The sequence below is a fragment of the Grus americana genome, chromosome 25 (assembly GCF_028858705.1).
Source record: "Grus americana isolate bGruAme1 chromosome 25, bGruAme1.mat, whole genome shotgun sequence".
Taxonomy (NCBI): Eukaryota; Metazoa; Chordata; class Aves; order Gruiformes; family Gruidae; genus Grus; species Grus americana.
In genome coordinates, this window is record NC_072876.1 from 2228253 (window position 1) to 2242725 (window position 14473).

At 50.2% G+C, this 14473-nt stretch overlaps 2 protein-coding genes across 4 annotated transcripts in view; one reads left to right on the forward strand and one right to left on the reverse strand.

Annotated features, from left to right (window-relative positions):
• Nucleotides 1-5553, reverse strand: part of IGFN1 (immunoglobulin like and fibronectin type III domain containing 1) — a 65930-nt gene extending 60377 nt beyond the window's left edge. The window contains exons 1-3 of the mRNA XM_054804094.1: nucleotides 5515-5553; nucleotides 4605-4785; nucleotides 3816-3976 (exon numbers count right to left, since the gene is read on the reverse strand). The gene's annotated coding sequence lies outside the window, so the exon portion shown is untranslated. The remainder of the gene's footprint in view (nucleotides 1-3815; nucleotides 3977-4604; nucleotides 4786-5514) is intronic.
• Nucleotides 5554-5626: 73 nt separating this feature from the next.
• TMEM9 (transmembrane protein 9) lies at nucleotides 5627-13908 on the forward strand. 3 transcript variants are annotated; one of them, XM_054803484.1, is made up of 6 exons: nucleotides 5627-5680; nucleotides 8949-9050; nucleotides 9474-9565; nucleotides 10020-10128; nucleotides 10641-10772; nucleotides 12625-13907. In XM_054803484.1, exons 2-6 carry the CDS (start codon nucleotides 8955-8957, stop codon nucleotides 12772-12774), a joined length of 579 nt encoding a protein of 192 aa, XP_054659459.1. In that variant the 5' UTR covers nucleotides 5627-5680; nucleotides 8949-8954; the 3' UTR covers nucleotides 12775-13907. The 3 variants fall into 3 exon arrangements, with proteins under 3 accessions (XP_054659459.1, XP_054659461.1, XP_054659460.1); XM_054803486.1 differs by lacking the exon at nucleotides 5627-5680 and adding an exon at nucleotides 5877-6066 and having other exon boundaries at nucleotides 12625-13908; XM_054803485.1 differs by lacking the exon at nucleotides 5627-5680 and adding an exon at nucleotides 9662-9939 and having other exon boundaries at nucleotides 9027-9050.
• The last annotated feature ends 565 nt before the right edge of the window (nucleotides 13909-14473 follow it).

A 14473-nucleotide genomic window follows, 5' to 3' on the forward strand; every position in this document is an offset into this window, starting at 1 on the left:
AAGAGGCAAAACTCCCATCCACATTGATGGATAAGTAGGGATGGCCCATCTGGGGACTCCCAAATTAAAAGCGGATGGCCCAGCTGAGAAGGCACAGTGTTTGGGTTGTACTGAGGGAGCTTGCCCACTTATTAAGATTCTTGCATTCTCTTCTTTGCCAGAGAAATTGAGCGTTACACTGAAAATTGCCTCCTCCAAATGCAACTGAATCACTTCTCCAAGTTGCTAGTAACATTTCTGGAGAGCACCCTGCTCCAAGGGAGCCAACGACAGATGGGATCCTATAACCACAGCCCCTGCCAGTCCCACCAGCCCTTTCACACACTGGCAATTCATCCTGCCTAGGTCTCACCACAGAAATCACTTCAACCAAAACAAAGCAGCTGTTTAGCAGCGGCTCAGCATGGCAGGTCAGAACATGACGAATTCCATATATGTTTTTAGGGAAACAAAACCCCAATTGTGTATGTTGAAAGAGGACTGAGACACCTCAGTCCAATACTGCTTCTCCCAAAACAGCACCAAGTAACCCTTCCAAACCACGGGGACTTGGCTTTAATCTGCCCCCAAAGCAGTGACCTCTGGCAGGAAAGACTTCCTTGGTCTTACATGAAGTATTGTCCCCCACTCTGAGCCTGAAGGAGGGATCCCTGACTATCAGCCCAGCTCAATAGCTCTTAGATGACAAAGTTTACAGGAGTAGATCACAACGTGAGGTGGGCTGAGACGACTGCAGCAGGAGCATGACCTCAGAAGGTAAAACCAAGCCACAGCAGGCCTGATACCAATAATACACTTAGGCCTAAATGTTCCAGTGTTTCATGCCATTCCATCAAAAATCTTTGAGAAACTTATTTTTGGCTGAACCAGATGTCACAGAAAAGAGTGCCAACTTCAGTGTTTCTCTGCCAAGTCAGGAGGAGACTTACAGGGAAGCCCGTGCAGTGCAGAGATGGGTGCAAAGCAGCCAAACAGCAGAGGACTGTCACCAGAGGCTGCAGCCAGTCAGTCCCATAAACGTGGTCTATCACACCCAGCCTGATTTTATTCCTTCCCCTCTTCCCCCACATCACATACACATTAGTGGGAGGATAGCAGGAATGGTATAACTCATGCTTCACAGACAGCTAGACACCCAAATGTGCTGTACGTGCAGCCTCTGCAAGCAGTGCTCTACACTGGTATCTTAGAAGATGAAAAAACAGTGACGTGTCTGGCTCTGCAAGGTCTCCATCTGCCCCAACTCCACAAGGGCGCATTCCCCTCCCCCCTTAGATGGCAGCTCCAGCAGATGAGGCTACTTCTCAAGCTCCTGCGTGTGGTTCACAGTAGGGCTGCATCAACACACAGGCTCCAGGACTGAGCATCAGCTCTTGAAAAATACTTCTGGCCACAGAGAATTCCCTTTTCCCTCTAACAAGGACTCTGTTCTTTACTTGGAAAAGCACACCAAACTCAAGCGGAGGGAAGCAGTGTCAACCAGTGGCTAGAGCACTGCCCTGAGGTGTAGCAGCTCTCTCTTCTAGTTTCAGCACTGCAAGAGGCTTGGGTGAACTCAGACAAGGCCTCTCTCCTCAGCTGTCCTGTTTTTAAACTCTGAATATTTAGACTGGAAATGGTTTCCAATCTACAGGCAGAAGCAGCCTACGAAACAGTTAAACACAACTAAGATGGAGAAGCATCAGTCAAGCCCTTTGGGACATAAGCCACGTCTGGGTTGTTTCCTGCTTGCTGCCTCAGAGACACCCCACCACCAACACTATGAGTCTCCTCACCATCCCGCTTCAAGGTGCAAGTGAGCAATTGCTGCACAGCTGTGAGCCATGAGACTCAACACCACATTCCATGGTCCAGATTTATCCTTTCATAGCTGTTACATTAATGGTTGTGCTCTACCCCATTCATCCCACGGGCAGTCATGCCTGACAGAGGGTCCTTCACAACACCAGCCTGTCTGTGCACAACCAAAGGACACATACTGACACTGTATCTCCCGGGTTATCAGAGGCCAGCACACTGGGAAAGCCACATCTTCAGTCAACCCCCACACGCACACCAGCTGCTCCTGCTTGTGATTGACAATGTTTGTTCATTAACATATGCTCAGAAATCTCTATAAGGCTTCTACACGTCTTTTTAAGATCATCAGGTCTTTCATGTTGAGATCTTAACGCACCCTCACAAGCAGTGATCCTCACTGGTTCTTCAGTCACCTGCACAGAAACCCTGTGTGTACCATTTGACTGAGAAACTGAGACATGTCACCAGAAGCCACTTACTTGGAGTTGTAAGGGAGCTGACAGTAAAAGAGAGAAGAATTGTTATTCCTTGGTCTAATTAACATCCCACGCAAAGAAGAGAGCTCACTGCCCAATGCACAAGCACCTTGCATCCTCTCTTGTCAGTTTACAATTCTGAAAGCATTTTGTGAGCAAATTTCATTTCATGCTTAATACAAACACCAGATCATTTTGTTGCAGGTGAAGAACGAAGTGTCTTCTCCCTGAATTATAAGACACTTATATGGTAGGATGTATCTCCAGGATATTTACAACTTAATCTGTTTGTTTGCAATTTAAAACAAATTGCCCTTTAAATATCTGGCAGCCGATGTGACCCCATCGTTGCGCCGGAAGGTTTACAGTGTAGTTGCTAACACCCGTTTCCAGAAAGAACAAGGACAAGCTGTTCTTGTGTGTCCTTACTGCTGGTCATGTTAACAAAAATGCCACCTGTCCTTCAAAAGCTGACACCACGAATACCAGTAAGAACTAATTACATCACTAAGTCAGGAGTTCAGGGCATTAACAGCAACGCCTGATGCATTTCCCCTCTTTTATGTATTTGTGTTTCTTTGTTTCCTATGCTGATCTCCAATTCCATCTCCCTCCATGTCAGATGAACTGCATTTGGCTTCTATTCCCAGGACACTGCCTGTGGAAAGCTTCTCTGAGGCACCTCTCTCACCTGCCTGCTGCCAACAACGGGAGAGGCAGAAATCGGGAATGAACGGCCCCACAAAGTCATTGCTAATCCTGTGGTCTCCAAAGTAAGATGAAGCCTTTGTCAGACCTCTTGCAGGCTGTTTTCAGTGGCAACATCAACCCAAATTACTTGGAACCCAGGGCAAGATCTCTAAGGGTTCAGGACTCACTACTGGAATTATTTTTCTGAAGGGACCTGCATTCAGCAGACCAAAAGATTCAGGAAACATGACCACAATTGTTGGATCTGTATAGTGATGCATTTACGAATGAGGACAAGGCTGAGCAACAGGTAGGGAGAAATAAAGCAGCAAATCCTGCTTCCTCCAGCCAAACTCTCTTTTTCCACTGCTGCTGGGCTTTAAACACAGTGACAAAGATGACATCCAGAAGATAACTGAGCCCGCTGGGTCCAAGTTACTTCAGGCAGCCAGCACTGAAAGATGTTTCTGGCCTGAAACTTCCCTCAATGACCCTTTCACAGCCTCACTAACACTGGGTCTGTGGGCTTGTCTAGCCACCGAAACAGTCCTAACAGCGTCTTATGGCTCTCTCACTCCACCAGTGTCCAGCTTCAAAATTGAAAATGTCCGGTGAATGCTCCCACATGAAAGATGCCAGGGCAGGGCGAAAGCCAGCAAGAAAGAGAACAGAAAACAGTCTCCTGGAGGTGTGTGTGAGATCCCTCCCATCACTACAAAGGAAATGCACACACAGCTAACCCTCTTTTCCAAGGAATCAGAAACCAGTCTCCTAAAAAAGGGACTTGAAACTGAAATCCAACTTTCAAGCTCATCTTATATTTGGTGGGTCTGTCTTTGAGGCACTCACCTAAAACCCCTGATCCCTGCATTCAATGTCTCAGCTGCCTGGGCTGTTCCTTCACCTACTCCAGGATGGCTCAGTGTCTTGTCACCAAGTCAGGCTGCTTCCTCCAGGTGTCTATCCAGCTTACTCCAGCCCCACAAGCAGCAGTGGTATGTACCTTTGGGCTGCGAAAGAACACAGAAAACAGATTGCTGTAACAACAGGCATGTCAGAGAACATAAAAATACCTCCTCGCCAGTTGTGCTGGGAAAGTCAGTAACATAAAATCCCCGTGGTCATTTGGCTTTTAAACCTGTAAAAACTCAACCATTTCACAACATTGACAGTGTCCCGCAGCCAGGCCTAAGGTATCTGCCCTGAAGTGAGAGCAGCAAATTAGCACCAAAGAGGTTCTTCCGCTCAGCAGTGCTGGGGTAGGAGGAAGGAATTAGAAGTCCCTTGTGCATCTAATACCCAGGATTATCCTCATGGAGTATTTCCTTGGATCTGTCCAGCTGACATAGTCCACAGTCCTGTAACAGATTCCATCTGAGTGTGGAGGGAACACAGCCGTGGCAGGGTCAGGATTTTACACATTACAGCAATGGAGTGAGAAAACGCTTTTACACCAGTAATTCCATACTTAGGTGCATGGAGCAGTGTGGGACATTTTATGGGCTAGCAGTCTCCACAGTTGAAACATTCTACAAACCCAAAACCAAGCAGTCTCAACCAATTTACTCCTTCTAAAAATTAAAACTATCTATGCCAGACAGACTGATTTACAGATATTTCGAGCTGAATATATCTCACCTTAGTCTTCTCATTTTTATTTTCCTCAAAGCAGCAAACTCTGTCAGGACTGGAAACACCTCTCCCATGACGGGCCAAGGCTCCACACAGCATTCGTTGTTTCAAGAAGTTAAACCAAAGGTTCGGGTCTTTTGTTGGTTGGGGTTTTTTTTCCCCATCCATCAATGGAAGCTTTTTTTACCTGGAAAAGAATTAGGTCCTGACTTTATCCGACCACACAGAGCTCAGGTAAATCAGCAAATGCCTGGAGTGAGTGGAGAGGCAGTTCAACCCGCCCAGCTGCAGAGCCGAGCTTCCCTGGGAGCTGCCACAGGAGCAGGGCCAAGGCCAAGGTTAACTGCAGCCTGAAGGGTGGGACAACAGAAAACAGGGCAAAACCCAAGATATTTCTAGAGCCACATCTCAGAGACATTGTTTTTGGGCAAACATGAGACCCCACGGCCTTGGAAAAGCAGAACATCCTTCTCAGCACAGCAATGGGAGTAAAAAACAGGTCACAACGTCTAATACAAAGATTGACTGCAGACCCGCAGCCTTCGAGCCTAGAGGATCACGAATGTAATTTATAACTGTACAACAGCCAAAAACCAGATAACCAAGGGCACCGCTGTGGGCCGGGTTCTCCCCTTTGATGGACACAGCAACACGTTTGGTGCGAACGGCGCAAGGCCGGCTGAGGGGAGCACGTCCGGCAGGCAGCGCCCGCTGCTCTGAGGGAGCATGGGGCTCTCGCGGGGCTCGGTCCCAGCACGGGGCGGCCTGGCCTGCCCGATGAGGGGGGAGCTGCCCCATGGTGGGTCCCCTAACGCCGTCCGGCCATAGGGACCCCGCCCGAGGCCGATGCACCGCCGGGTGGCACCGCCCGCCACCCCATCCCCTCAGCTCTGAGGGGCGGGAAGAAAGCGCGTACCTGCTCCTCAGGACCCGGCGAGGCAGCCTGCCTTCCGACTGGCCGCGGGTACTGCCTATCACTGGGCGTCACCCTTCGCAGCCAATGGGCGCGCAGCGACCCAGGTGGGGGTGGGGTTTGCAGGGGACGGGGGTGGTGAGTGTCCGTCGCCGGCGTCGCGCCGCAGGTAGGGCCGGTGGGGGTGTGCTGTGGGTGGCCTGAGGGAGGGCCTGGTGGGGCCTGGCCCCTTCCCTTCGCCGCTCCCCCACCGCTTCCCGCCCTCCGGGGCCCGGGCCGTGAGGGGCCTCGCCGGGGCGGGGCTGTGGGGGAGCCTGGTGGTCGGTTGCTTGGTGGGTGGGGACACTCCGCTGACGGCGGCGGTGGCGGTGGCCGGGATTACTGGAGGCATCCCGGGGCCCTGGAGCGGGGTGGGGCTGCGTTGTGGAAGCCCCTGAAGGGGCAGAGCATGCGCGGCCCATCGGCGGGAGTCGAGGGGTCGCCGCCCGGGGGAAGTCTCCACTCCTTGCGAAGGGGCCCGTTCGTGGCGTGGGACCGGGGGTCCGAGTGGGTCGGGTCGGTGTCGGGGTGGTTAGAGCACGGGTGCTGGGGTGGGGAGGTGGTGGGCAACGTGTGGTAGATTTAGTCACAGAGAGACTCCAGGTGATGTTGAAGGGGAAGAGCGTGTTGGGGTTGTGCCCGGGGAGAAGGGGTGCAGGGCGGGTGTGTGCGGTTGTGCTGCGGACTGCTTTGGGGGGGTCACACCCGGGAGCTGCCGCACCTCGGTGGCCACCTCCGAGACCTTAACCACGCGTGTGTCCCTCTGCTCCGCTGTTGTTCCCAGCGCTGTTGGGATTTGGTCCAGGCACAGATGCTTTTAGATTGACTGGCCGCTGTAAGCTTGGCTAATTTTCTGGAAAACAATAGCTTTAAGGCATGTGTGCGAATGCCCCTTTGAACATATGCTGTCTGACTTGGAAAGAACTGCCTGTGCATTGCCCTTTGTGTGGCCCCGGCGTTTTACATTTCATGATGGATGGACTGTCTCTAGGTGTCCTTCCAAGTTTTTATGATGTTGCTGGTAAACGTGGTATACTAGATCACACATTTTCCCCTGCTCGTATTAAAAATGACAGTTATGAGTTGTTCAGATGATCTGAATTTAGTTGAGCAGGCTAAAACTAAATTCCAGGTACACGGTCCATTGTGGAGTTAAAAATTCAAACAAGTAGTAGTCCAAAAACACTTACAATAGGGAATGCACACTGTGCAGCTCAGCTAAGTCATATGTTAACTAGCATTTCTGATGAAGAGCTAAAACCCTGATGTGCAAGGGTGTCTCCAAAGAAAGAACCATTGTTTGAGGAGGTTTCTGTTAATGCGGGTGCAAAGGGTTAAGAAATCCTGCGATAAGCTGATAGAATTGGAATGCATTTTGATGGTTTTTGGCAGGTCAGCTCGTTAGAAGTGGCTGATGTTTTCTTTAGATAAAGAAGAGAGGAACTTAGTGTTTATAATCCAGAACATTGATGAAGAATTAATTACATTAATTTTTTACAATATTGCCATAAGATAAAGCAAACAGTGATAGCGTATTCCAATGATGTAAATACTAATGGAATCATGTTAGGTAATAGAGTATAAGTACGTGGAGTTAGCTGTGGGATTACATGTGCCATATGGAGCTGACTAATGAAGGTGTAAATTACCTTCCCTGAATAAAGCCGTGCTGAAGTGGCTTTTCAGAGCTCTCCCCAAGGTGGTACCATGAGGCTTCCAGTGCTTCCTGTCTCCAAGCGTACTGGCCTTGTGAAGACAAACTGTTTTTTGCAGCAAAGAAAATGAACTTGTTTTCATAGAATCATAGAATGGTTTGGGTTGGAAGGCACCTCAAAGATCACGCAGTTCCAACCCCCCTGCTATGGGCAGGGACACCCTCCACTAGACCACGTTGCCCAAAGCCCCATCCAACCTGGCCTTGAACACTGCCAGGGATGGGGCATCCACAACCTCTCTGGGCAACCTGTGCCAGGGCCTCACCACTCTAACAGTAAAGAATTTCTTTCTAATATCTAATCTAAATTGACCCTCCTTCAGCTTAAACCCATTCCCCCTTGTCCTGTCACTACACTCCCTGATAAACAGTCCCTCACCATCTTTCCTGTAGGCCCCTTCAGGTACTGGTAAGCCGCAGTTAGATCTCCCCGGAGCCGCCTTTTCTCCAGGCTGAACAACCCCAACTCTGTCAGCCTGTCCCCATAGGAGAGGTGCTCCAGCCCTCCGATCAGCTTCGTGTCCCTCCTCTGGACTCTCTCCAGCAGCTCGATGTCTCTCCTGTACTGGGGCCCCCAGAGCTGGATGCAGTACTGCAGGTGGGGTCTCACAAGAGCGGAGTAGAGGGGCAGGATCACCTCCCTCAACCTGCTGGTCATGCCTCTCTTGATGCAGCCCAGGACACAGTTGGCTTTCTGGGCTGTGAGTGCACACTGCCAGCTCACGTTGAGCTTCTGATCAATCAATACCTCCAAGTCCTTCTCCTTGAGGCTGCTTTCAATTCATTCCTTGCCCAGCCTGTAGTTGTGCTTGGGATTGCACCGACCCACGTGCAGGACCTTGCACTTGGCCTCGTTGAACTTCGTGTGGTTTGCACAGGCCCACTTCTCCAGTGTGTCAGGGTCCCTCTGGACGGCATCCCTTCCCTCCAGCGTGTCGACCACACCACACAGCTTGGTGTCGTCAGCAAACTTGCTGAGGGTGCATTTCCTTTGGATTTGTGCAGACATACGTCTCTAGAACAACTTTATCAATGCCTGTGTATCAAAAAGCATATAATGAATTCACCAAGCTGGCAAGTTGAAATAATTTTTTAAATTAGGCTTTTACTGAACAGGTAGCTTGGAGTAAAGGACGTTCAGAAATTGGTAAATACTCCACCCCCTTGCCATAGTTCATGGCTCGCGAGAGAGGGAAATATGCTGACCCCTTCAGAAGCAAAACTTTGAGTATCAGAAGATGAATGCTTTAACATTTATTATACGGTACAGCAGTGAGGCCCCAGTGTACTTTAGGTTGCTCTTGGTCCGTGGTTTTCCTGGTTCTGTATCTTTTACTGGGCAAAACTGTCAGCAGCAAAATACCTGTTGCAGACCTCCACATTAGTAAGGGAGTAACAGGAGGTTATGTGGAGTTGCAGAAGTCAAATTGTAAGGAACCTAGCAATATTTTTTGCCAGACTGTGGTAGTTTGGATGTGTGGCTCTAGCTTTTTGTGATAGGAGTGTTTCTTGGGATCTGTGTAAAGTGTTTCCATGAGTTTCTGATTGGCATCAGTCTTGAATCAGGGATAAACTTCTACTTCCTGAGCAAAACAGAGGCAAGTGGGTCAAAGCTTAGAGTAATTCATTGTGGCTGCATTCAGCTGAGATCCTCTATTCTGGATTTGAATTTTTGTTTCCTCAGGCTTCCATGATGTTTGCCCAGCGCACCCAGAAGTGTGTGAACTCCGTGCTGCTGTTTGCACTGCTGTGCTGCATCCTTCCTCCTCCAGCGCAAGCCAGCAAGGTGAGTGAACAGCTTCAGATGCAAGCACCAAACCGCCCATGTAGTGCCACAGAAACAAAAATGGCAGAGAAGGAACTTTTTCTGTGGAAGTTTGCAAAGATAAGGAGTGCTATAGCAGATGTGTATTTATCATATGTAGAGCTGTGAACATATGTCACAGTGGCCTCTGTCCTGCCTTCTGCTGTGTTTTGGAGCTTGCGTTTTAGAATTTGTTTGAAAAGTACCTGGTCTCTGGAGCAGAGGTTCTCAAGACATTTTAAAACTGGTTATTGATGTGAAAGAAGCAGCACAGGAAGAGGAGACCTGTGTGAAGTCCTCTCTCTTACTGAACGTTTTGCCTTTTCCCACACCCCTGGGTGGCAAGGGCAGCACAACTGTACACGCATGTTCACTCACTAGAGCCATCTCCTCTTGCTTCTGCAGAGCTCGGAGGACATCCGCTGCAAGTGCATCTGTCCCCCGTACCGGAACATCAGCGGGCACATTTACAACAAGAATGTGTCGCAGAAGGACTGGTGAGTTGTGGGTTCAAGCCTGAGGGATTGGTCCATGAAAGCTCCAGAGTTTCCAGCTGGTGCTAAGGAAGTAATTCTCTACCTGTGCGTTTGCAGAGGAAGCCGTTTTGGTAGGTGATCATAGAATCATGATGTTCAACCCAGGCAAGGGGTGTTTTTGGAATAGAAGTTGAGGAATCCAGGAGGCATGATTTCTTAAGCCACGGCTCTCAGCAGATGTGAGGCGTACCCTCCAGTCCTTTTCACCTGGACCAGATCCCTGCAGAAGACACTTGGACAGTCTATCCCAGGAACTTTGGGCTAGCGGAGCTGTGAGGGGAACTCTTAAAACCAGATCAGCGTTGTCGGCCTGACGGAAAAGCTGGGACACAGAAGTATAGTCACCCCAGCATCCTTCCAGAGAGCATTGGTTTCACCTTGTCCTGTTGCTGATTTTGGTTTCTTTGTGTTTCAGCAACTGTCTGCATGTTGTGGAGCCGATGCCGGTGCCAGGGAATGATGTGGAGGCCTACTGCCTGCTGTGTGAATGCAAGTACGAGGAGCGCAGCACCACCACCATCAAGGTAACTGTGAGTCTGCTCCCTGGGGCTGGCTCCTTCTCCTTGCCGTGCCACACCATCCCAGGCGCTGCTACACTGATGGGTTCCTGGAGAAGAGCCCAGTAAAGGAAAATAAAACTGTCACAGCTAGTATGCAGTGGTAGTGCCAGGGGCACCATGACCAAGTCAGGAGGGCTCCTGGCAGTGAGGAGCAGGCTGCATAGGAGCTCAGTCTCCTTGCTGAGGATGTGTGACAGTGCCAAGCACCTCTGACCAGGGACCCATCTTGTTGGTCTCCTTTCAGATGCAGCACGTGTCCTACATGAGCACAGCGTGGAGAAGATCAGCGTGGTTTATGCAGTGATGGCACTTACATCTCATCAGCCTTCCTGCAAGTGCAAGAGACTTTTTAGTGAGCAAAATTAGGAGAGAAGGGATCAAACATCAGAGGCTGCTGTGAAAGGAGCTTCCTGGCCTCTGTGGTGGTGATTATCTATACTATTGATCCTTTTCCACTGTGCTGTCCTTAACTGCAGGTGATCATCATCATTTACTTGTCCGTGGTGGGGGCACTGCTGCTTTACATGGCTTTCCTTGTGCTGGTGGACCCTCTGATCCGGAAGCCAGATGCTTATACCCAGCCTCTGCACAACGAGGAGGAGAATGAGGTGAGGCACAGGGCTGGCTGTGGTCATGGTGGAGACAGGGTGGTGGGACAGCAAGAGAATGGCTGACAGGGAAACAGAGTGACCTCATGCTTGTCCCTTCTCATGCAGTGTGTGACCAACGTTGTTGCTTTTTGGGCACTTACTACAAGTAAACATTTAGACTCAAGTCTGTGCAGATCATGCTGAAGCACAAGGAAATATTCAAAGTACAAGTTCTGTATGATGAGCCTGAGATGAAACTTGTGCTCTGGGGCCAGGGGTGGCTTTTACCAAGTGGCCTGAATTTGGTATGTCAGTCTAGATGAAACCAAAAGTCAAAACGGTTCCTGTTTGTGCAGTGTGCTAGGTGTAGTTACTTGGTGGTGAGCTTCCAGGGAAGGATGGGTTTAATTATTTGCTGAAACATGGGGCTGGCCTCTCTTCTAGACGCTTAAAAGAGCGGCCTCTGAAGTGCTGTGGCTGTTGTTTGAGTCTGCTCTGGGGCTGGGCCCTGTTGTATCCAGGCCCTTGTTCCTTGTGCTTCTCCCCAGAGCAGAATTTCACTCAGATCCCATCTCTTTGGGTGACATTGGCATACGACATCTTGGGCAAGAAGATTAGGACCCAGCAGCAAAGAGAGAGCCTGTCTGTCTCTCTCTCTCTCTCTCTCTCAGATTTTGGGGGAGTACAAACTTCTTTCTGTAATTTCAGCATCCAGCGTACAACATCCTTCCCCCAGGAGAGAGGCAGTGGGCACTTTAGGGGCAATGATGGGGCCTGATTCCAAGGGGGATTTCAGAGCAAGAGCACCCTGACTTGCAAATCTTTTCTTCTTCCCCTGAGGCTTCCCTTCTCTTGTAAGGAAATACAGGAGGCTGAGAGGGGGATGGTCTCTCAGAGAGGAAGTGTTGGAGGCAGAGCTGATGGTTAGCACGCAGAAGAGGTGGAGTGGTGGCTGCACATGCAGTGATTAGTTCTCATGCCCAATTGCACCTGTAGCTCACTCTCTGTTTGTGGGATGCAAGGGCTGTCCAAGACTTGCTGCCTGTTAGCGCAGCGCGTGGCTCTGCAACACGGCCTTCTCAGTTCAGACGTGCAATTTAGCAGGGCACAGCGCTAGGCAGAGCTCTCTCCTGGAGCAGAGTTCCCTCCCTTGGTGGAGCCCCAGGGCTGCGCTCAAGCATCACCTCAGCTGCTGCGAGGAGACTTGTGAGAAGGCCTTCCTTAGCAATTACTGACTGGATGCTAGTGATTAGCTCAGTCACACTTTGGGAAGGGAAGCTGCAACGTTTGAAGATACTGTCCTTTCCTACTCTCTTAGAAAACCACTGGATCAGACTGTACTGTTTATACTTTGTTGTAAGTATAAACTACTTGGTCTAATTCTTTTATACGCTGACGTGAGGAGTAGCTGCTCCGGAGTGCACAGTCTGTCCATTGCCTCCCTCTGCTGAAAAAAGGAGCTCCTGCAGGAGGAGATGAGTTGTAGCCTAAAAGTGTGCTTTTGCTGCACTGCTCCACAGGAATAATTCAGATTTAGATCTAGGTGCACACTGTAGATGCCTGATAGTAGGTGAGGTTTATCTTACTCCAGTGTGCTGGACTGTAAATTCTTTGGGAGTTAGTGCAGTTCCTCTCCTGGGGACTCTTTCTTTGGGGCCTGTGACTTTACTATGGGTGATCCCCAAGAGCAAGCTTTCCATCCGGAGTTGGGGGGCTGGTGTTGAGCAGCTCTGAAAATGGCATTCTTTGTCAGGACAACTCAAGCCTTGAATTGCTCTTTCAGCTGAAATTTTGCCCAGAGTCGAGCTGCCACCTTCTGCGTTCATGCTGGGCATGCCTTGATCTCACTCACCGTTTCTTTCTGCTGCAGGACGCTCGCTCCTTGGCTGCAGCCCACACCCCATCTGGCGCTAGAGCCAACACGGTGCTGGAGAGGGTGGAGGGGGCCCAGCAGCGCTGGAAGCGCCAGGTGCAGGAGCAGAGGAAGACAGTTTTCGACCGCCACAAGATGCTGAGCTAGATATTTGCTGAGCTGTGCGACACCACTTCCCAAGAGACAGGGTAGCTCCGTTGGTCGAGATGGACAGCAAGTCATCCTTCAGGACATCCGTGGTGTTTGACTGAAAGCTCTAACCCTCTCTGATTTACCGTCTTTGTGGAGAGAAGCAGACCAAAATGCTTGCCTCTGTTTTTGTCCCCTTGCCCTTTACCTCTCAGCCCAGAGGCTCCTTAACCCTTGCCCGGCTGACATCTGCGCTGATTGTTAGCCCAGTGGCTGCATGTAAATGGTAGGTCCTACGCTGCTCCCCCAGGTCACGGGCCGACTTGAGCCGGGGCTGCAGCTCCAGTGCGCTGTGCTCGGCTGGACCCCCCAGGCACCACTTGCTGGGACTGAAGTCTCTGTCAGCCCACCCCCACATCAGAGACAGGGGTCTCTGTATGGAGTGTTGGAAGCTGGCTGGGCCTTCCTGGGATAAAAATAGTGGGATAATTTTTGTGTGGGATAAATTATGTGGCGCTTCTCCAGGACAGAGAAAGCTCCTCCAGTTTGCACCGATGTTAATTGGGTGTCATGGTGTTGAGACAAGTGCATTGCACAGGAAGGAGGACGGGGTTACCCACCAGTGGTCAGCTGCTGCTTGCACTTACTCTTGTGTAAACTGGATTTCCACTTTATTCAGTGGAATCTGTCCAGATTTACACCAGCATAACTGAAACTGTAGCTTGTTTCTGTGTCAGTGAATATCACAGAACTGATTACTACATTCACAAGTAAGAGACTGACAGGTAAAAGTTGATTTACAGTTATATCTTTTCCTGCTTTAGCAGTGGATAAAAATTTACTGGTGAGAAAGCTTTCTGTTTGTTTCCATGTTAGTAACCCTTGACGCTCTCACAGTGCAGTCAGGGGCATTTGTGTCTAGGAGAGCTGGGGCAAAGGCTTTACTGGAGCACTGTAAACACTTGTCTGGGTCTTGGGGCCCTGGAAAGGGGACACTTGTGCTACTCGGAACACTCCAAGAGCTCCGACTGTACTTGGGCTGCGTGGAGGAAACTGAAGTGATCCTGCAATGTGTACATTGATCCCACTGAGAACATCGATAATGTCAGGAAGGTGCCAGAGTTTATCATGTAGCATCTCTGTATTAAATGCAGACAAAAATCTATTACATGGCTGCTTTTTTTCAGGGAAAAGTCCCATCACACCAGGTCTGGGGCTCCCAGCACTGAGCGGCTGCTCTCCAGGCTGCCTTCCAGTGCCCAGCAGGCAAGTTGATCCAGGACCTCAAGACCAAGCTGTGGTTAAGCACTTGGGTGTTTCAGCTCTGCAGGTGGGTCCCCTGGCACTACTTTGTGACTGTCCTGGTCCAGAAGAGCCAGGCTTAAAGCACTGGCAAGCCAGAGTAAGTTAGTGGCAAACTGTTCCAAGCTGTCAGGCAGGAAGGCCCATGCAGATCAGAATTCCTCCTTGTTTGTTGAAAGCTGAGCAATTGTTGCTAAAAGCCTAACTGGGAGAGGTGCCGGTCAACAGCCTCGCACACTAGTGCCAACAGTTTTTGATTGAGCTGCTCGGCAGGTTCCAGCACTCCGAGCTGATCCTGCCAGGCAAATCCAAACAGAAGCTTTTTGGGGGCTTTGTGCCTGCAGCCTGCATGTACCCCAGTTACCCTTCAGCACCTCGCTGGGCTAAGAAGTACCCAGAGCTTCACCACCTACCA